The 23950-nt window shown below is 40.7% G+C and overlaps 2 protein-coding genes and 1 long non-coding RNA gene across 3 annotated transcripts in view; 2 read left to right on the top strand and 1 right to left on the bottom strand.

Moving 5' to 3' along the window:
- The first annotated feature begins 5353 nt into the window (after positions 1-5353).
- Positions 5354-5875, top strand: LOC138898155 (uncharacterized). Its single transcript, XM_070184196.1, has one exon. It carries the CDS (start codon positions 5354-5356, stop codon positions 5873-5875), a length of 522 nt encoding a protein of 173 aa, XP_070040297.1.
- A 51-nt stretch (positions 5876-5926) lies between these two features.
- On the top strand, positions 5927-6334 carry LOC138898154 (uncharacterized). Its single transcript, XM_070184195.1, has one exon. It carries the CDS (start codon positions 5927-5929, stop codon positions 6332-6334), a length of 408 nt encoding a protein of 135 aa, XP_070040296.1.
- An 8712-nt stretch (positions 6335-15046) lies between these two features.
- The window catches only part of LOC138896970 (uncharacterized), a 67381-nt gene continuing 58477 nt past the window's right edge, over positions 15047-23950 (bottom strand). The window contains exon 3 of the long non-coding RNA XR_011410644.1: positions 15047-15063. This is a non-coding gene — a long non-coding RNA (uncharacterized lncRNA). The remainder of the gene's footprint in view (positions 15064-23950) is intronic.

Below are 23950 nucleotides of genomic sequence, written 5' to 3'. Positions count from 1 at the left end.
TAAATTATTTGAGCACTTGAGGTGCAAATTGTGATATATTGTGATATTGATACGCATGCGGTGGTATAAGGTCTGGGTGTTGAAACACATGCGGTGAGATAAGGGTGGCTTGATACGCGTTGCTAGTAGGATTGACTACTAGAAGTCATGCGGTGTGATAAGGGTGGTTAAAGCGCGGGATGCTATTTCGGGAAAAAATATTTTCTTTAAATAAATTGTGAAGGCTCCAGCGGTGATATAAGGAAATGAGATATTGTGAAATTATTTATAACTTGGGACTACGAGGCGGTACCTCGGTAGTGCCCTTGTTGATATTGATTTATGGCCATAGTTGCTTTCGATTAATTGTTGTGATTTTCATAAAGTTGAAGGAAATACTGTTTTGATTCCACGAGATATTATTTGCAATTGTTTGGTGTCATTAAATGTGACATATTATTTGATTCATTTCCAATGTCATTTTATTTTACTACATTGATAAACATTTTACCATGCCATTATTATATTCCAGTAGGGCCTCACCTGACCTCGTCACTACTCTACCGAGGTTAGGCTTGGCACCTACTGGGTACCGCTGTGGTGTACTCATACTATGCATCTGCACATCTTTTTGTGCAGATCCAGGTACATTTTTACCAGCCTAGACGTCAGTGAGTTACCTACGCACGGAGACTTCGAGGTATATCTGCCAGCGTCCGCAGACTCCGGAGTCCCCTTCTATCATTTTATGTTGCTTCCTTATATTTTATTTAGACCTTGACATATAGAGACATTGAGAATAAATTCTTAGAAGCTTGTGACTTATTTCTACTGGGTTTTGGGGGTTGAAATTGTTTGAATTGTAGTTTATTTATTTCGGATATTTATTATTATTCCGCATTGATAGGCTTACCTAGTCTTAGAGACTAGGTGCCATCACGACATCCTACGGAGGGAATTTGAGGTCCTGACACGGCAAGGCTGACACAAGAGTGGCTCTAATACCATTTGTAACAGACCAGCCCGCTAGTGATATTGTATGCTTTGGGCTAGGCCCTCACGGGTTTAAAATACATCACTAAGGTCTAAGGCTTGTTAACTTATATACCCAGCATCCCTCTTGTGATTTGTCGATGTGGAACTCTATCTAATGTCTTGGGTGTTATATATATCCCCTCTTATGAACTCAGCGTCTTCACTGAGGATTGCCCAACCGCATGGGATTCGCCTAGACTCAGTATTGAGGTTTTTTCTACCTCATGGGATTCGCCTAGACTCAGCACTGGGGTGCATATACATAATGAACTTTATATAGATACACCAAGAACCATTTCTTACTTACAAACGCTATACAAATTTAAAAAAAAAAGAACTAGAGTTTGAAAAAAGAGAGAAGCATAACAGAATGAGCGCTTCAAGTTCATCGAACATTTTCAATGAAGATTATTGGAAATTGTTTCGTGGAAAGTCAGTCACTGTTATGAGAAAAATACATTTAGAAAAGAGTCTATAGAAGCGTATCTACGGATGCACAAACCTCACTTGGTAATACTGCAAGAGTGCGAAACGCACATCAAATGGAAAACTAGCACTAAACATGAAAACTTGGTGTTACTATGGGACAAAGAACGCATCAACTGTGATATATCTTTTAGATATCACAAGGAAAATGCGAGAGGGATTGACAAATATATATCGGCAAATATTCAACTTGTTAAATATCCATCGGTTAAGTTCAAATTTCATGGAGTTTTCTGGAGATCTAACATATGGTCTAGATTTAGAAGCATTAAAATTGACACCACATCCTGAGTCACATAATAAGTTATATGATACATCATGACCTATGATTGGGGAATGCTAATCTAACCAGCCCATCAAAGAGAAGCATCAGATCTCAAAATACAAAAGAGCATATAAGTAACTTCATCAATTTTACGGCTAGCCCTAGTATGTTAGATTTAGATTTCATCCCATTTACATATGGAGTTACCAAATCACCATAAAGATTATCCAAACTTGATAGGATAATCTGCACTTCGAAATTTTACACTTTATTTGAGCGTGTAACACCAACGATTCTAGGAAGCGACATTTCGAACCATATGCCGATAAAGTTGAGGTTGGCACGCCCATGTAAAGTTGCACAAGTGGAGAAGAAAAAATTGGTATCTATGTGAGAATTAAGTCCAATTGCAGTTTTGTTGGTTTTGTGAAAGTACGAGATTGGCAGTTCGCTTCTCTTCACTCCCTCACCCCCACCCCCACCCCCACCCCTTTCATTTTTTTCTGGGCCATGAATAGTGGACTCCTACTAATGCTTTCAATCTCAAATGCAGAATAAGTGCATAAAGTACTAATTTTGTCGAATGCAGCAAATATCTTTTCAGTTTATGTTATTTTGTTACTTTTCATTCATTCCCTTCTTTAATTTAGTTAATGATTCTTGAAACTTTATTAGTTTTAAATTCTTTAATCATGTCTTGTATACGGTGACTAATATTTCGCCATCCAAGTATGATTGTATTTGCGTTAATGTGCATCTCTAATTTAAAATAGCAATATGTAATTACTAGATCACTTTGTTCAAATGACCTTTTGATTGAACTTCAGTGTTGTTGGCATTACCTACTTACCATTAAATACTTGTGCTCTTTAGGATTCACAAGTGGTCAAAATGTTAGAAGCCATATATAAACAAGCCAGTCCATATGTTATTCCACTCTACTATACCCAAGCCTGTGTTTGAAGAAGTCATCGTTAAGTTTGGACCAAGCTTATAATTAAGATAATTCTGCATTCAAATTTATAACACACTCTTTTTATTAATAATATAAATATACGAAATAAAGCTTATTTCAAGGACATCCTCATATAAAATGAAGAGTTTATGTTTTTCCCTCTAATTATGTAGAAGTTGTTACATATCAAGTTAAGTTGACCTCTAACACAAATCATAATTACTTTGATATGATAACTTGTAAAATTGCTCTAAGTGTAATTAAGAAAATTACAATGTCTTATATGTGTAACTTAAGCAACTCTAAAATAAAAGGAAATTTGGCACTCTATGGCCAACGGGACAAACATATGGCATGAAATATCCCAACTTATCATTATTAGCATGTTTTAGCCCAATTCGATTATTTTAGTAAAACAATTAGCAAAGTTCAAAATAGTTCATCTTCTTCCTCAGCATTCCTTTACCACGTAATAGTACCACCTCGTCAATGCCATTTTTTATACTTCAGCCACCTTCATTTACTAAAGCACCATCAGAAATTTATTGAATTCACTGAATTTGGAGAAGATTTTGAAACCCTTATTTATTGATCAAGCTTGAAGCTTTAAGATCTTATAATTTGAAGTTTATGTTCAAATATTTTATTGATAACACTTGTGTGAAGCTTGTACTAAAACTAAAGCTCATTCGAAGAGTGGGTTGATTTGAAAACACTTGTGGGTTGATTTAAAGAGCTGCTAGACGGAATTTTGAGCTGGAGAAACTCGAACAAGATGAGCTGAAGCGCGGTGTATATATAAATGTGTATATACCGTATATACATGCATGTGTATATCTTCCATGTATATCATATACATTTGAGAAGTGCTGGTAGAGCTTTTCAGTGGCCTTTTTCTCTCACAAGTTAATTTTCTTGATTCTTGTTTTGTGTTCAAGTGAGATCTAAAAGATTTCTTTAGTCCTCTCCTCCTCCTCCTCCTCCTCTTCCTCTCTACTTCTTTTGCCATAATTTTTGGAATGGCCTCAACGGTCACTGCCTGTACACACCGCCCGCCGTCGATACCCAACGGCAACGGCAGGTAACTCCCTCCCCCTCTGCTCCCCAGTATCTCCTCCCCCTCTCTCCTCTCTCTTCTCTATCACCCCCCCCCCCCCTCCACATTATAGACACCCAAAGTTGCCGGCAAAGAACTGTACCGGCGACAGCCTGATTTCCGAAGCCAGCAACAACCGCATCTCTACAGGTAAACGCAGGTCCTCCGACCCCTCTTTTCTCCCTCTCGATCTTGTTCTTTTTCGCGACCGGAGGCAGCACTATATATCACACTTGTAGCTCCGATGTTGTTGCCTCTCCTCATCACCATCTACTCCTCGTTCTCCTCTCCTCTCCATCGCTACTCTCGAGGCGAGTCGAACGCAGGTGTTTGTATATTCATTCCAATTTTTTACGCTTTTCTCTGCATAAATGTGTAAAATGTTGAGAATTTTCGATTTTACAACTTTACTAAATATGACGATTTCATCATTTTAATTTTAATTTTAATTTTAATTTTAATTGTTTTTTAACATACAAAGAGTAACTATAGATCTAGCTTAGGGCTTAAGATAAATTTCATCCAAATAAGAATATCAGGGTTCATTCACTGTACATCTTCTCGGCTTATTCGTTTTGTATTTTCTTAACAACTGAAATTGTATGAACTTTTTTCTAATGGGTTTTTCTTTTTAGCTTTCGGGTTAGTCATTTTTCTTGTGATTATTTTTTAATTGACTATTTTTTAAATTAACTTAAGGTTATATTTCATCCCTTTTTGCGCTCCTTTTCTACGGGTGGGGCCTCACCAGTGGTAGCGGTGACACACCCTCCACCCTTTGTTCGTCTCCGTGATGTTTTGTGTGTATTTCATGTCAGGGCCTGTGGCTATTAGCGGTGAAAGGGACGTGCATGTGCAAACATTGAAGAACAACCCGGGCAAGTGTCAGTAAGGGGCGACGGGAGTTGGATGTGAACATGCTAGGTGGACGCAACACCGTCGTATATACCAAGACAATTCCAAGGTTCTACTCGCGGGATTTGGTACCTCCCATTTTCTAGTTTTTCTTTGTTGTGTTAGTTCAATTGCTACCATCTTAGTTCGTATTAGTTTATTCACCATATTATTATGCATGTAGTTTCAACTTGTCTTCTTCTGGTTTGGTATGTTGCCTTGTGTGTCATAGTGATTCCCCTAACTATGCCGTAAGTATAGTGGATGTGGTATGGGATGGTCGAGTGAGGTCATGTCCTCGGGGGGAACGGGGGTTGGGGCGGGAGGTAGGGCAGGGGTTAGGGGTGGGGCGGGAGGCAAGGGAGGTAAAGGGAACAAGGGTGTCTGTAGGTTGAGAATTGGGTCATGAAACGTAGGTACATTGACGGGAAAGTCTATAGAGTTGGTGAAGATCCTCCAGAAGAGGAGGGTCAATATAGCGTTTGTCCAAGAGACAATGTGGGTAGGGTCGAGGGCGAAGGACGCAGACGGGTATAAACTTTGGTACTTAGGAGTCCAGAAAGGTAAGAATGGAGTGGGCATCTTGATGGATAAGGAACTTAGAGAGTCTGTGGTTGAGGTTAGATGAGTGAATAATAGATTGATGATTATTAAGTTGGCGGTTGGAGAGTGCACCCTCAACATCGTTAGCGCCTATGCGTCGCATGCGGGCCTAGATGAGGAGGTTAAACGGTGCTTCTGGGAAAGGTTAGATGAGATTGTACGCCAGGTTCTGCCTGCTGAGAAGCTATTCATAGGAGGGGATTTCAATGGGCATATTGGGTCGACCACAGGTGGTTATGGTGAGGTGCATGGGGGCTTCGGTTTTGGTGAGAGGAACGGAGGAGGTACATCGCTATTGGACTTTGCTAAGGCTTTTGGGTTGGTGATTGCGAACTCTAGCTTTCCGAAGAGGCAGGGGCATTTGGTTACTTTTCAAAATGCAGTGGCGAGGACTCAGATTGACTATCTCCTCCTCAGGAGGTGTGACATAGGGTTGTGCAAGGATTGCAAGGTGATTCCGGGTGAGATACTCGTGACGCAGCATAGGCTCTTGGTGATGGACATTGGTATTATGTTTAAGAGGAAGAAAAGGTCTGCTCGAGGAAGACCGAGAATCAGGTAGGGAGCCTTAACTAAGGATAAATCCCAAGAGTTGGAGAGGCAGTTGTCGTCTATGGGAGATTGGAGGAGCAGTGGTGACACGAGCACTATGTGGTCAGCAACATCAAGCTGTATTAGGGAGGCTGCGAGAGAGGTGTTAGGGTTCTCAACGGGCATCTCTGGTGGGCACAAAGGAGACTGGCGGTGGAATGAAGTGGTCCAAGGTAAAGTGGAAGCGAAGAAGGCGGCGTACATAAAGTTAGTGGGGAGCATAGGTGAGGAGGAGAGGCGAGCGTGTATGGAGAGGTATAAGGTATCTAGGAAACAGGCTAAGCTAGCGGTCACGGAGGCTAAGACTGCGGCTTATGATTGTATGTACGAAGAACTAGGGAAAAAGCCGGGGATAAGAAGTTATTCTGGCTGCCAAGTTGAGAGAGAGGAAGGGTCGGGATTTGGACCAAGTGAGATGTATCAAGGATGAAGATGGTAGAGTATTGATAGAAGATGCCCCGATTAAGAGGAGATAGCAGACTTACTTTCATAAACTTCTAAATGAATAAGGGGATCGGGATATTGTGCTAGGCGAATTGGAGCATTCCGAGAGTCACCGTGACTTTAGGTACTGCAGGCGTATCGAGGTTGAGGAGGTAGTGGGAGCTATGCGTAAGATGAGTAGGCGCAAAGAGACCGGGACAGACGAGATTCCGGTGGAATTTTGGAAGTGTGTGGGGAGTAGGTTTGGAGTGGTTGACTAGGTTGTTTAATGTCATTTTAAGGCGAAGAGGATGCCAGATGAGTGGAGGTGGAGTATGGTGGTTCCATTGTATAAGAACAAAGGTGATATCCAGCATTGTAACAATTATAGGGGTATCAAATTACTAAGTCATACTATGAAAGTGTGGGAGAGGGTGGTTGAAGCGAGTGTGAGGATGACAGTGTCTGTATCCAACAACCAGTTCGGGTGCATGCCCGGTCATTCGACTACAGAAGCTATACACCTTGTTAGGAGGTGGGTAGAACTGTATAGAGAGAGGAAGGGGGATCTGAACATGGTGTTTATTGACCTAGAGAAAGCGTATGACAAGGTTCCTAGATAAGTTTTCTGGAGATGCCTGGAGGCAAACGATGTGTCGGTTTCCTTCATTATGGCGATTAAGGACATGTATGATGGGGCTAAGACTCGATTTAGGACAGTACGAGGCGACTCTGAGCATTTTCCAGTTGTAATGGGGTTACACCAAGGTTCTGCGCTCAGTCCGTTCTTATTCGCCCTGGTGATGGACGTGTTAACACACCATATTCAAGGGGAGGTGCCATGGTGCATGATATTCGCCGATGACATAGTTCTGATTGATGAGTCACGAGCCGGTGTTAATGAGAGGCTGGAGGTTTGGAGACAGGCTCTTGAGTCTAAGGGTTTCAAGCTGAGCAGGACAAAGACGGAATACCTGGAGTGTAGTTCAGCGCTGAGCCGGGGGAAGTTGGCGTGGATGTGAGGCTTGAATCACAGGTCATCACGAGTATAGGCAGCATCAAGTACCTTAGTTCGGTTATCCAGGGGGGAGGGGAGATCGATGAGGATGTCACACACCGTATTGGGGTAGGATGGATGAAGTGGAGGTTAGCATCTGGAGTCTTGTATGACAAGAGAGTGCCATCGATACTCAAAGGTAAGTTCTATAAAGCAGTGGTTAGACCGGCCATGATGTATGGGGATGAGTGTTGGCCCGCTAAGAACTCACATATCCAAAAGATGAAAGTAGCAGAAATGAGGATGTTGAGGTGGATGTGCGGGCACACTAGGATAGATAAGATTAGGAATGATGACATTCGGGAGAAGGTGCACGTGGCTCCAATTGATGACAAGATGTAGGAAGCGAGGCTTATATGGTTCGTACATGTTCAGGGGAGAAGCCTAGATGCTCCGGTATAAAGGTGTGAGCGGCTGGTTGTGGAGGGCACGAGAAGAGGTAGAGGGCGACGTAAGATTTATTGGGGAGAGGTGATCAGGCAGGATATGGTGAGGCTCCAGATTTCCGAGGACATGAAACTTGATAGGAAGATGTGGAGGTCAAGTATTAGGGTTGTAGGTTAGGAGGTAGTTAAGTCTTGCCTTACTTCGTACCATTGTGGGACTAGCCAGGTAGGGTTTTTGTCTAAGATAGCTAGTGAAAATGTTATGTCTTATTATTTCGCTTTTCAGTGCAGGACCTATTTACTAGCTATCACTTTTGCTTTGCATCTTTCTTCTAGATTTCATGGGGTTCTTATTTTTCTTATGATTGCTGTGGTGATACTAATATTGTCTCCTTTTGTCCTTTTGTCTTTTTGTTTTCTTGAGCCGAGGGTCTTTCGGAAACCTCCTCTCTACTCCTTCGGGGTAGGGGTAAGGTTTGCGCACACATTACCCTCCCCAGACCCCATTAGTGGGATTTTACTTGGTTGTTGTTGTTATCTATACATTTGTGATATCCATGAAAATATGTGTGGATATATATGATATACATATGTGATATACATTATCGTTGCAATATTTTCCAAGTCGATATCAGCTCTGAATTTTGTCTCAAAAGCAATCCAAATCACCTTTAATCTCCTTCAACTTTGTATATAATTTTGTCTAGGTGTTTCCAAAGAACTCCAATCACACCTACTTTAAAAAATAACTGCTCAAAATTTTTAGATTTCGAATTGATGTTTCAGGTGAGCCTTTCATGGTGAGATTACATTTTATGATGATGTAAATTATTATTAGCAGTTTAAGATGCTTTGTCTCTCCATGCCCATCCAGGTAGGGGTAAGGTTGCGTATATCTCACCCTCTCCAGACTCCACTTGTGAGAATACACTGGGTCATTATTGTTGTAGTGTAAGATGCTTTGTCTATTAAATTTTAATGAACTAGAAACAAGGGGACGAGATATCCAAGATCTCTTAAAAACTCCACCAAAACCCCAAGATCTCTTGTATATTTGTCCATTTTGGAGAATTTGTCTATCCGTACCAATTTGATTAAGCTATAGTTGCTAAGTTTAATTTTTGGCTAAAACATTGTTAATAATTGTTAATAATGGTATATGTGCGTCAATTTTCAATCATAAATCAAGCGGAATTGTTATGTACCAAACTACCCCTAGATGTGACTGACACCCAGCACGCATCATCCGCCAGGCGAATCAGATTTTCATACATTAACCATTAATTCAGATTATTTAATAATTTAAATAAGTGTCCAAACATGCCGATAATTAATTATGAACGATTAATATCTTGAAATACATATTTAAAACTCTTGCCCAATTCTCACACTAGACCATAAAGCATCTAAAGAATTACATAAAGGTTCAAAGTTACGTGCACAAATCACAATTGAAATAAATATAAATAAATAAAGACTCTATCGGTAGATCATCTCAACAATTGGATCAATTCTAGGTTCGTCGTCAACTGCTAGCTTTATAGTCAGCAACAGTACTTGCATGAACATGCAAGTAAGGAGTGAGTTATACGTAAATATAACTTGTAAGATCCTCGATCTGCCACTTTAAATACTCTTGAAACAAGTGTTAGAAAATAAAAACACATAACGAGCACAAATATATATACAAAAATTATATCACCATATCATACTCAATAAGTTCCAAACAAATATTCAACAACAACATGATATATCTCAACATAATATATTCTAAGGACTTGTCATAAGCGGCAGTGAAGAAAATTAACCAAACACCCCCGACGAGTCCACAACAGCATACACAATGCTCCAAATCTACCACGACAGTATACATAATGTCCCAAACATATTACGGCATCGAAGAAATAATTTCTAATAGCTCAACATCATGACACGAAGTCACGCCACACCACAGCACAAATCATGTAGTAAGTGATTTTTATATTCTTAACAAATTAATACATTGCATAGGGTAAAATATTCTATGAAAAGTGGTCGCTTAAGAGAGTGACTCGTGGAGCCTAACGCGGGGGACAGTTAAAACCGAAGGCAACTCGTAAAGATGCAATAAATACCCTCATCCCGGTAGCATTTAATGGAGAATATTCCGCAACCCGTTACAAAGAATTTGTTATTTATGCTCACTGTTACACCTTTTTTAATGGCCCTCATAATTGACATTAAAGAAGGGCATGATCCTAGGATCTTGTTCCTAGGTGCAGCTATAAATAGTGAGCTTTATTATTATTGTAAAGGACATGACTTTTTTGGCAAACTTATACTACAATCGATTCAAAACTTTATACATTTTTATCTTCTTATTCCTTGATTTCATTGTTGTTGTGCCCGAAAACCATGCTCCTTGAATTACTGTTTCTGCTATTTTATCTTTATTGCATGGCTAAGTACTGCATATTTCTTCAATTATTTTATTATTTCAGGATTAAATTAATTTACTTATCTAGAAACCACGTATAAATTCAACTGTACTTTTTTTTACGGGTAAACAGTTTGGGGCCCAACGTGGGGCCTAGACAGCCGTGTAATTAAGTTGATCCTTGCCTCTTTTACTAACGTGTTTTGATTATTTGTCTTAGCAAAAATCATAAAAATGGCAGATAATGGTGTTAACAACACACACAATCTTGAGGCCCACGAAGATCAGCCTTATCACGAGAATTCAGTCAGTGACACCCACAATGAGAGAAATGATTCCACGCCGGTCGACGACATGCGATACTCGCGATATGTTCGAGAGGAGACTCTCGATGATGTTGAATAGGAACAAGTTGTTGAAGCGATAAGGGTCCTGCAAGAGCAGCATGCGTACATTCTAGGACATCACACATGGCAGGATAAGGTTATTATGGAGTTGAAGTAGGCGTGGTCAGGGTCTTCCAATAATGCGAAAGGACGAGGTCCAGTTCCTCCTGGTGCTCCCGTGAATCAGGCAATGCAGAGGGTCAACAACAATACCCTGGGGGGCGAGTTTGGCTCTGATGGGGCTGAGGGAGACGATCTGGCCCCAACAACAAGAATGATCCCTTAAATAGTGAACTCTTACGGTTTATGAGGGAAGTGAATGCCCGCATGGACCAAATCTCGGGCGCACCACCGGTGCTGAAAGGGCCAGACTCAAAGAAGTATACTCAGTTGTCGTACAAACCAAGCGCGGCACCACAATTACTCCTGAAGCGGTTTAAAATGCCTGACGAGCCAAAGTATGATGGAACCTCAGACCCACGGGAGCATATTACCACCTATACAACGGTGGTGAAGGGGAACGATTTAGCTCTCTACGAGATCGAATCTATTTTGCTGAAAAACTTCGGAGAGACTCTCATGAGGGGAGCCTTGACTTGGTATTCGCTGTTACCCGAACATTCCATAGATTCCTTTGAGATGCTCGTAGACTCTTTTATTAAGGCCCATGTCGGGGCCAGAAAGTTGCAGGCCCGAAGGCCGACATGTTTAGAATTGCACAAGAAGAATCCGAGTTGCTGCAGGGGTTCGTCACCAGGTTCCAAAAGGAGAGGATGTTGCTCCCGGTTGTTCCGGATAAATAGGCGGCTGAAGCATTCACCAAGGTTCTGAATTCGAGAAGTTCAGACGCTTTCCGGAAACTGAAGGAAAGCTTGCTTGAGTTCCAAGTGATGACTTGGGTGGTTGTCCACAACTGGTACGAGTCTAAGATAAGGATCGAATATGATCAGATTGGCTACCCATCTTTGGCAAAAGGACGGGAGAAGAATAAAGAAAAATTAAAAGATGATTTTGACACAAATAGATGGTCTTTGAGGGGCCGGATTTTGCCCTATGAACGGGCCGAAGGATGCGGCAGAGGTTTTCGGTTGGCATACATGTTCTTTAACGACAGGAGAACTGATCGCGGTCGAAATAAAATATCATTGCAGGACAAAGAAGCCTCGGGTACACGGGATCCTTCCTACCCTAGGCTATCAAAATACAATTTCAAAGTCAGTGTAGTAGAGTTGGTATCAGCTATGAGAAACATCAAATAAGCACGTTTCCCGAAGCCAATGAGGTTCGATCCCAGCCAGAGGGATCCGAACTTGTAGTGTGAGTCAGAGAATTCTTAAGTTACTGGGCCAAGAACAACTACGGTCACAACCGTGATAACGCGGAACCCTCAAAAGCAGGAGAAGATCCCCCGTGCCAGATGATCAACATGATATTCGGGGGGAACAAGATCAACGGGGATAACTTCTCGGTATCAAGAATAACAAAGATATCAATAACTCATAGCAAGAGACTCCGGGAATTTGCTGAAGACGTCAAGACTTTCACGGAGGAGGACGTAGATGGATTGTTGCTATCGCACAACCATGCATTGGTAATTTCTTTAAATGTATTAGATTTTAAATCAAACGTATTCTAGCAGATCCAAGAAGTTCAGTCAATATCATACAATAGAGGGTATTAGAGAAAGCCAAACTCACCGAACGCATTATTCTGGCCATAAAATGCTTCGCAAGCGTGACAACCTGAGGAAAGATCTTGCTGCCCATGAATGCCAAAGGAGTGATGAAGACGACTCTTTTTGAAGTCCATGGTTGCATGAGATGAGGGATATACCATCAACGTATCATCAGTTGCTGAAATTCCCACCGCCCGAAAGAATCAAACAGATAAGGGGCGACCAACCGGCGGCAAGGGAGATGAATGCAATTTCGGTCTCTAGTAGTAAAGGGAAGTAGTACGCGGCATAGCAACTACAGGAACTTTCGCCCGCTCCTGAATTGAATGAAGTTAGCCAGGGGAAGAAGCGTAGGAATATTATCAGATGCCAAGGTATTTCCAGGTACCATAAGAGACGGATGCAACAAAATTCATAGGGGAAGAGCTCGAACAAGTTGCATTGTTTGAAAAGTTCTTGGAAAGGAAATTCCACTTAATGAATGGACTGCACCTTGAGCACAGATCTGGCTTTATTGAATTTCTAAAATATAATGTCGATTGTTTTGTGAGGTCGCATACGGACATGACAGGTATCCCGACAGAAATGGCCGTACACAAGCTAATCTTGGATCCCAATATCCCTCCGGTAAGACAAAAGAAATGCCCTATTGCGGAGGCCAGGAATAAATTCGTCAAAGAAGAGGTAACTAGTCTACTTGATATCGGTTTAATCCGAGAGCTAAAATATCTAGACTGGATAGCTAATGTAGTAGTAGTTCCTAAGAAGAACAATAAATTCCGCATGTGTGTAGATTATAAGGACTTAAATAAGGACGACTCAAAAGACTCGTTCCCACTATCGAATATCGATCAAATGATTGATGCGATGGCCGGGAACGAGTTAATAAGTTTCCTCGATTCTTATTTCGAGTACAACCAAATTAAGATGAACCCGAAAGATCGGGAAAAGATTTCATTCATAACAAATTTCGGCACATATTGCTATAATGTGATGTCCTTAGGGCTAAAGAACGCCGGAGCCACTTACCAACGTCTCGTAAACAAGATGTTTGAAAAACATATAGGAAAAACATTAGAAGTTTATATAGACGATATGCTTGTTATGTCCTTGAATGCATGTCATCATCTTAAGCATTTGCAAGAAACTTTTGACATCCTAAGGAAGCTTAACCCCGAGAAGTGCGCGTTCGGGGTCAGTTCCGGCAAATTCTTAGTATTTCTCATATCACAAAGAGGGATCGAGGTAAATCCTGATACGATCAAAGCCATCGAGGACATCCCGAACTAGCTGTCAAGCATGAAAGAAGTTCAAAGGCTCACAAGGAGATTGACCGCTTTGAGCAGGTTTATTTCCCGGTCATCAGAGAAGTGCCATCATTTCTTCATGCTGCTCAAAATAAAGAATAATTTTGATAATGGACTCTGGAATGCCAGCAAGCTTGGAGATATTTGAAAAGATACTTGTCAACAACTCCGTTGCTTTCAAAACCGAAGGAAGATGAAACACTATTAGCTTACCTCGCAGTCTCGGAGGTAGCAGTAAGCGCAGTTTTAGTCCGTGTGGACAAAGGTACACAATCTTCCATTTATTACGTTAGTAAAATTAGAACTGGAGTAGAAACTCGCTACCCGCATTTGGAGAAGCTGGCCTTAGCTATCGTAGTCACTGCTTGGAAGTTGAGGCCTTATTTCCAATGTCACCCGATAGCTGTGGAGACCACATTTCCCTTGCGGAACATCCTCCACAAACCCGAACTCTCGGGTAGATTGGACAAATGGGCCATTGAAATGAGTGAATTCGACATAGAATATAAACTAAAGACTACGATTAAGTCATAGGTTTTGGCCGACTTTACGGCCGATTTCAGCACGGGGTTGTTGCCTCTAGCAACCAAAGAGGCAGTAATGGTGTCACAATCAACACCGGGAGTTTGGACCTTATTTAGGGACAGAGCTTCCAACATAAAGGGGTCCAGGCTTGGCATAGTATTAACCACGCCTTCAGGAGAAAACCTAAGGCAGACCATCAGAACGATCCCTTTAACTAGAGTATGAGGCTTTGATTGCAGGACTCGAACTGGCCCGAGGACTAGATTCTGAGGTCATAGAAATCAAATGCGACTCCCACCTGGTGGTAAATCAGGTCTACAGGATCTTCGAAACCAAAGAAGAGCGCATGCAATAATACGTAGTGAAGATCCAGTCCCTACTGGCTCAATTTTGGGAGTGGTCGTTTACTCATATCCCGAGGGAAGAGAATGTAGAAGCAGATGCACTAGCTAACCTTGGTTCATCAACCAAAATGAAGGGATCAGATTCCGAGATGGTAGTACAACTCATGCACTTGGTCCTGGATGCAGATAGCTACTATGAGGTAAATACGACTAATTTGGTCTAGGACTGGAGGAATGAGATCATCGATTATCTCGAGCACGGGAAGTTTCTCGAAGACTCCAAGGCGTCCCGGGCGTTGTGTACCAAAGTAGCTTGATATAGCTTCAAACGAGGCCAACTATACAGGAAATCTTTCCAAGACCCGCTGGCCGGATGCTTGGGAGCATCCGAAGCTAATTATGTTATACGAGAAGTCCATGAAGGGATATGCGGAAACCATTCGGGTGGAGGTTCTTTAGTTTTAAAACTGGTAAGGGCATGATATTATTAGCCCCGAATGGAACAAGACGCCAAAGCTTTCTGGCAAAAATGTGATAAGTGTCAATGCTACGCACCGCTGGTACATCAACCGGTAGAACCGTTACACCAGTTCTATCTCCGTGGCCGTTCATGAAGTGGGGAATGGACATTGTCAGACCACTGCCGTCGGCCCCCAGTAAGGTAAGGTTTCTTTTAATTTTAACTGACTATTTTTCTAAGTGGGTTGAAACAGGTGCTTATCAGAAGATCGACGAACGTGAAGTTATGGATTTCTTGAGGGAGAACATAATCTATAGGTTTGGAATACCAAAAGAGATATCATGCGATAATAGATAACAATTTATTAATGCGAAGATCACAAGTTCCGTGAAGATTTGAAAATAAAGAGAATCACATATTCACCCTATCATCCAAGCACAAATGGTCGAGTAGAATCAACAAACAAAGTGATTATACAAAATCTCAAGAAAAGGTTGGAAGCAGCTAAAGGTAAATGGCCTGAGGAACTACTTGGATGCTATGGGCGTACCGAACAATGGCCAAATCGAGCACGGGCGGGAAGTGAGTTTGCTTTCAAGCAAAGGTTACCCAACCATTCACAAGTGCAAACCACTAGAGAATTGTTAGATCGTCTTTTGCTTGATAACATCAATTCCTAAGGGGAAGCAAAGTTTGTTACCGAGCTGAAGATTATCTAGCAATTCATTAGTGGGATCCTCGAAGGTGCAAGATTTCCAGTGTTCCAATTCGCATTCTTCGCATTTAAACACGAGGGGGGAATGATATGAGAATACGGCAACAATGACTACCATGTCGACTAAAACACAAAAATCGGGAACATAGTTATATCATCGGGATTAGGGACTGCACGGGCAGTCCCGTAGAAACAAGTTGTATGAATTAGCCACAAGAAATGGCAATTTATTTTTACCATAACGAATGATTATGTACTTATTAAAAACAAAAGGAATAAAGTAAAGTACTTTTATTTTCCATCTTGTTTCTTGTCTGATCTATGAATTGATTTTATCATTTGAAAGTTAAACAAATACTTCAAATGTTAATGCCGTAATAAAAAAGAGACGTCCTCTTTAAGAGCACCATAAACATAAGACGATCTTCTCTTCGCCTTCCGTTTCCTCTTCAGTTCCTAATGTTTCAGAACCAAAACCGAAAGAATCGGAAGCAACAGGCTCTGCTGGGAAACCCCATTTAGCAACTAACTCAAGCTCAAGGACATTAGCGATTTTGGCATCAAAGTCAATGATACCCGTTTTAGCCTCCTCCTAGATTTTTCTCCTCATGCTATACATAACATAAGTTGTCTTAAAAATGAGAGAAGTCGTTCGGCGCTTAAGTTCTTCTTTGAGTCGGGTTACCTCGGCAAAAAGGTTTTTACGAGAGGATCTAATAGATTTGAGGCTAAAATCGAGGTCACGGACAGTTGAGCTAAAAGCCTATTATGCTCAATAGTCTTCCTATACTTCTCCTCCAACTGGGCATGTTTCACCCCGCAACAGCAAGCTCTTTAGTTTTGGAGTTCAAGGCTGTCTCTAAGTTGGTCAATCTTTCAGCGGAGGTAGCCTCACGGTCGGTTGTAGCAAGAACGACATTATGGACTGCAGCCCATTTGGCCCTGACTTTGTCAAATTTAACCCTCAACAGGCCAATCTCCTGGCTAATGGTTACCATTTCTTGCTCGCTTTACTGCAAACAAGTCTCCAATGCAACGACCTCAGTAGCTTTTGGCTTCCAATTCTGAGAAGCGAGCAGCAGTTTGCTCCAGCTTGGCCAAAGGCTAATCTTGTATGGAGGTAAGTTCTTCTTTTTCCCAAATCAACCTTTGGAGGCCCTCGGAAGAAAAAACGTTGGCCTACAAAACAAGAAAGGCAAACTCAGGATATTTTCAGGCAAAATAGAAGAAATAACAAAGGAAGTAAAGAATGTACCGCTGCGTCGTTGTGCATGGAGATGCTCAACAAGAACTCTTTTCCTAATCTTTTTTCCGAAGCCAAAGGCTTCAGGTAGTTAGAAAGTTTCACTGGCCGGGATAGAAAATTGTATTCGGTGGAGACCGAGAGAGTAACACTCCTCCTCCTTTGCGGATCTTCAGAGGAGGAGCATAATTTTTCCCCAAATTCCCATGAACTAAGGACTAGGGGTAGAAAGACACCCTCTTCTCGGGCAGATACAACCGGTGGAGATGATGTAGAAGTTGCTGGTGGAAGAGTTGACGAAGGTGGAGATGATGTAGCAGTTGCTGGTGTTGGTGAAGATGGAGATGAAGCTGATGGTGTTGAAGGGTGAGAAGCAGTTGCCACAAATGCAGTGTTGGTTGTTGGTTGTTCATCAACAGAAGACGGAAGGGACTCGATACTCAACCCTAGAAGCGGGAGTTGTAATTTTCCACCATTTCATACTCCCCCAGAGCACCGAGACATCGTCATCAGTTGGTGTAACTAACTCAACAAATTGAGCGGGCTGTTGAGTTGAGGAAGGTCGTTGTCTTCTATGTAGAGAAGCTCCATCCTCGCTAGCTTCTCCATCATCGCTAGAAAATTGTAGCTTCTCTGCCGTCTTATTCTTTCCCCTGGCCGCAGAGGAACGCCTTCTTTTTGGTTTCTTGTTCTCCTGCCGGGGACTCCGAGAAGAAGCACTTGCACCGGAAGTAGGCATGGAGACGTCTGTCTGAGAAAAAACTTTCTGCAGCAGCCTCGCTGCATCAGCAGGATCAGCCAAAATTTCTTCCTTAGGGACAACAACTAAGCCCTAGGGTAGACCTGTATTCAATAGGGGAAAGGAGTCAAATAAATTTCTCTTAAGAAAAAGTAAGGCCATAATGAGTTTAAATTACCATGATTTTTGGCCTTCCACCCGTATTTCAAAGACAACTCTTTCCACGAGCGGGTTTCGGGCGTGGTAACGTCCAAAATATTCTCAACCCATTGGTCCAAGCCCTCAACCCCAGGGGGAACCCACCGAGCCATTGAGGTAGGAAAAGAAAGAAAAGTTAATAATGATGAGGAAAAGATATTTAACAAGGAATGAAGCAGATTGTATACTTACGAGTGCAGTTCCACAATTCCGGGAAAGAAGAAATCGAGGCCGAGATGATGTCACTGGTAGCAACTGAAACTAACTGTTCCACCACCCACGGTCGTTATCATCATCCATGTTGTACAACAATGTATGGTGTCCCCATTTGCTGAAGTTGATCATCCCCCACGGAAGATCTTGATGGAATAAAGGTTCATAACATGAGCTAAAGTTAGCTCCTCCCTCATTTTCTGGCACAGGCGCCGAAGGAAAGCAATCGTCCTCCACACGGAGGGACTCACCTATTCCAAACATACTTGATAGCAGAGGCAAAACTCCTCAATGACGGAGTCAATCTCTCAACTCAGAGAAAATGTCCCCAAAGTAAAGGGATATGTATAGAAGTACGTAAAACCCTGCTTGGGTAAGGTTATCCGCTCCGCCAGGTCGGGAGCGATAATATGTAATTCCTGGCAATGACAGTATTCCTTCACAGTAGGAATGCTGGAAGGACGGATGGAAGAAGGATACCTGTTAAAGGCCCATGTACGAGGACTAACAAAAGAAAATTTTTCTTTGAAGACTTTTGTCATAACAAGACTTCTAGGGATGATGGTTCTCACTGTTGGAGGAGTAGCATCCTCGAATTTGTTCTTGTTCTTTGAGGAACTGGTATTCCTTGAAGAAGAAGCCATTATATGTTATGGAAGAAGGAAAAGTTTTTTTGTTTGAAGAGAGTTGACAAAAGTTTGAAGAACAGGATACAAGTTGAATAAAGATAGTTTTAGAGAGTTTGGAGAATTATAGAGTATGAATGAAGGAGGTTGATACGTATAATAAAGGTTTAGGTGGCTAAATTTGTGCCAATGATTACCTCAATAACTGGAAAACGTTATGCTGAATCATGAGATGACGTCTGTGCAGGATATTACATGCAGAGAGGCATGCGACTGATCAATCGTCAGAAGCTTTTCTAAGTGAATCATAGTAATTCCCGCAAAAAGGAGTGCTTCTACCAACTTTTCGGTGACACAGTTATGTCACCGAAAAGCGGGGGACTATCTGTATATGGTAAAATATGTTATGCTAAGTGGCCTCTTAAGAGAGTGACACATGGAGCCTAACATGGGGGACAGATAAAATCGAAGGCAACTATCCCGTTTGTCGCACTTGTAAAGATGCAATAAATACCCTCCGCCCGGTAGAATTTAATGGAGAATATTTCACAGCATTTAGTACACTTCCCATAACAGAGAATTTGTCATTTATGCTCACCGTTACACCTTCTTCGGGCCCTCATAATTAATACTAAAGAAGAGCATGATCATAGGACCTTGTTCCCTAGGTGCAGCTATAAATAGTGAGCTCTGTTATCATTGTAAAGGACACGGCTTTTCTGGCAAACGTATGCTACAATCAATTCAAAGCTTTATATTATTTTATCTTCTTGTTCCTTGATTTCATTGTTGTTGTGCTCGAAAATCCTGTTCCCGTAATTACTATTTTTGCTATTTTATCTTCACTTCAAGGCTAAGTATTGCGTATTTCTTCAATTATTTCATTATTTCAGGATCGAATTAATTTACTTGTCTAGAAATCATATATAAATTATGTACCTTTTTTACGGGTAAACATACACATGTGGCTGGTTCAAAGACCACCGTCTATCAAACACTCACTCTTTCCAATGCATGGACCAGGTACACAAAATATATTATAAAAGCAGGATTCGAAAAGTAAGCTAAGGAAAGCTTAAAGTCTCACTTACCTCAAATTCACAATCCAAACACCCTTTTCAATAAATCAATACTAAGCTTTCGGGTCTCTGAATCACCTAAAACTACACAAAAACGGATTAAGAATGGTCAACAATCCTTTGGTGAATATTTTTATATTTTTTAATACAAGTCAAACTCGCAATTAAAGGTTGACCCAATAGGCATGGAAACTGTCTGGAAACTGGATATTGTTTGGAAAAAGGATTTTGCGAAACTTTTCCTTTTCTCTTTGTCCTTCAAAGGCTGAAATAAATAGCTACACATGCTTGTTGTGTTATTTTTTCCCTTATGTTGGAGTGTCAAAAGGAGCCATATTCATGGATGAGGTTCTAATGAATGATTAGTTTGTGCTGGTTTTAATTAATATTCAAGCACATATGTGTCCATGCTCTGTCCGCTTCTTTCACGACCCAATTTTACCTATAGGTCGTGATGGCGTACAACATCACCGCTAGGCAAGCCAACTAGTGAATTAAACATATATTTCCTCTTTTAATAAATTTCTGAGTAATTAAACTTTCCTTACTTGCAAGATTTAAAAATAAAGAAAGTCTAAATAAATAAAAACCAAAATAATAATTTCAAGACCACAATTCTACTAGTGTATGTGCCAAGACGTGGTGTCACAAGTGGAGCATTTAGTAGATTATACAAAATTTCAAGTTTTGTCTGTACATAATAGACAGAATACAAATACAAAGAGAGGCACTAGGCGCTGCAGAACGGCTCAGGAAAGGCAGCTCACCACTAGGCCTCGGGATAACGGGGATGCGCACTGGTAGGATCGCCTGATGCACCTGTCTCAGATCCTGCACAAAAAGTGCAGCAAGCGAAGCATGAGTACGTAAATAATGTGTACCCAGTAAGTATTAAATCTAATCTCAAAGAAGTAGTGATGAGAGGTCTACTTAGATACTCACTATGGGTCAATAAATATTAAGATAAAGATTTTTAAATAAACATGGTTTATGCGGATAACAATAATTTCCTTAACAAGCAGAAATAAATAATTCTTTCATAATTTAATAATTGCCAATAAATCCTTTATCTTCACAAGCTGCAATAAAATGTCAAAGCATCGTGTAATTGTTATTATTAAGCACGATTTATGCTCAGGTCGTACGGCCTGATCTAGAGTGACGTGTACACTGCCGAGGGACATGCGGCATGATCCATGAATGCATATATCTACTGCCGAGGCATTCGGCCCTCTCCACAAGAAGAGAAGGATATTTTGTAAGCATTTGACTTAAACAATTATTAATGATTTATATCCAAGGTAATACAAATTTCATTAACTACCTTTCAAAATTTCCTTAACAAGTTCTAATATAATTTAGGCATTTTAATTTACCAAGTATAGTGCAAAATTCCAAAAGTTCATAAATTGGGTCCTAAAACTAACCGAACAATAGCATAATAGTAGCTACGCACGGACTCTTGTCATCTCGTACGTACATAGCCCCCACAATTAGAAATAAATATTTATTTACAACACTTATGGGGTAAATTCCCTCTTACAAGGTTAGACAAGAGATTTACCTCGTCTCAAAGCTCACTTCCCGATCACAATTTCCCGTTAAAGCCTCAATTTGGTGCCGAAAAATCTGAAACTAACCAAATGTTATATCGGCATTCCTATGATGTAAGCGCTTACCTCGGAAGGGCATTAAAATGCCTATAAAAGGGGTATGCATTTTTATTTGCAAATCATCCCTCAAGTTCTTCTTTCTCTCTTCAATTAATAAAGAGTTATTCTTTGTGTGGCCGTGGAGTAGAAAAAATTATCGAAACACGTAAATCTTATCTTGTCTTGTCTTGTCTTGTGCAATTTATTGCTTCTTTTTCAAATATTTTTCCTTCTATTAGGTTGACACGTTTCCCAATAACTAGTATCAGAGCACAAACAATATAATTCTGGTAGAAAAGTATGGTACCGGTGCAGGTACTATTCACAAGAATAGTATGACACTATTGATCATCGTTACTATTCAGAGGAACTATTCACATAAATTTGTTTTTGTGAAAAATGGCATCGGAAGAATGGAAGGTTAAGATTGACAAGTTCAATGGAAAAGATTTTGGACTCTGGAAAATGCAAATAGAGGATTATTTATACCAGAAAAAATTCCTCTAACCGAGGTAAAATCAGAGACTATGGCCAAAGTGGATTGAGATCTATTAGATCGCCAAGCTCTTGGTGTGATTCGTTTGACGCTAACACAAAATGTGGTGTTCAACATCATTAATGAGATGACCATTGCAGGCCTGATGAAGGCATTATCAAATATGTACGAGAAGCCATCTGTTTCAAATAAAGTCTATTTGATACGTTGATTGTTCAACTTAAAGATGACAGAAGGTAGATCTGTCACATAACATATCAATGAGTTTAATGTAATATTAACTCAGTTGAGTTATGTCAATATAACATTCGATGACGAAGTCAGGGCATTGATTCTACTATCATATCTACCGGAGAGTTGGTCTACAACAGTAACTGCAGTTAGCAGTTCATCGGGAAGTACCAAACTCATATTGGATGATATTAGAGACTTGGTTCTAAGCGAAGATACTCTCCGGAGAGAATCAAGTGATTCCCCAGGATCTGCTTTGAATACCAAAAACAGAGGGAGAAACAGCCAAAGAGGGTAAAGTCATGGTCGTGGCAGATCAAAGTTAAGGAGAAGAGGGCAATTCAAAAATCGCAAAGACATTATGTGTTGGAATTGCGATAAAAAAGGCCACTACATTAGTCAGTGTAGAGAGCCAAAGAAGAAGAAGAACGATCAACACAAGGATGATAATTCAGCAAATGCAATTGCTGAACAAGTTGGTGATGCACTAATTTGTTGTACATATAGCCCAGTCGAATCTTGGATTCTCGACTCAGGTGCATCCTTTCACTCTACATCATGCAAAGAATTATTGCATAATTATATTGCTGGAAAATTTGGGAAATATTATCTAGCAGACGGCGAACCTATGGACATTGTAGGGAAAGGTGAAGTTCATATAAAGACTTCACAAGGCACGCTATGGAAATTGCAAAATGTCCGACATGGTCCTGACCTCAAGAAAAATCTGATATCTATGGGTCAGATTGACAGTGAAGGATATACAACAACATTCGGTAACGGATCGTGGAAGATAACCAAAGGAAATTTGGTTGTGGAATGAGGCTTCAAGAAGGGAATACTGTATGCAACTACAATACAGCGAGATACTATAGCAACAGTTGATCATGGTCGTGATACAACATTGTGGCACCGGAGGCTCGGGCATATGAGTGAGAAGGGAATGAAGTTGTTGGCATCCAAAGAAAAGTTGCCAAACCTAAAGCATGTTGAATTAGGTTTGTGCAAAGATTGCATTTACAGGAAACAAAAGAGAGTAAGTTTCTCAAAGGTGGGAAGGACGCCAAAGAAATAGAAGCTGGAACTAGTGCATACAGATGTGTGGGAACAAGCACCTGTAACTTCTCTGAAAGGCTCACGCTATTATGTCACCTTCATTGATGATTCCACAAGAAAGGTATGGGTTTATTTTCTAAAAAATAAATCTAAAGTGTTTGTTACCTTTAAAAGATGAAAAGCAAAAGTTGAAAATTAGACAAGTCTAAAGTTAAAATGTCTGAAGTCTGACAATGGAGAAGAGTATGATAGTCAAGAGTTTAAATCATTCTTCTTTGAGAATGGGATCAGAATTATCATGACAGTTCCTGGAACATCGGAACAAAATGGCGTTGCTGAGAGGATGAACAGAACCCTGAATGAATGAGCCAGAAGTATGAGAATACATTCTAGATTGCCGAAGTTTTTTTGAGCTGAAGCTGTTAACATGGCAGCTTACCTCATAAACAGGGGACCCTCTGTACCGCTGGATTTTGAAATTCCTGAGGAGGTATGGACAGGAAAGGAGGTAACTCTCTCACATCTGAAAATTTTTGGTTGTGTTGCTTATGTGCATGTAAACTATAATGATAGAGATAAGCTCCATCCTAAGGCCAAGAAATATTTCTTTATTGACTATGGTGATGATAATTTTGGTTATCGATTTTGGGATGATCAGAATAGAAAGATCCCAAGACACATGAATGTCACATTTAATGAAAATGTGATGTACAAAGACAAGCTTGAAGTAGAACCAACCAGTACCAGTAGGCAGACATCTGAAATAGTTGAGTTAGAAGAAATCTCATAAAATGAAGTGGCTAGAGAGCCTACAACTGG

The sequence above is a fragment of the Nicotiana tomentosiformis genome, chromosome 8 (genome assembly GCF_000390325.3).
Source record: "Nicotiana tomentosiformis chromosome 8, ASM39032v3, whole genome shotgun sequence".
NCBI classification, from domain to species: domain Eukaryota; kingdom Viridiplantae; phylum Streptophyta; class Magnoliopsida; order Solanales; family Solanaceae; genus Nicotiana; species Nicotiana tomentosiformis.
This window is presented reverse-complemented; position numbering and strand designations above follow the sequence as displayed.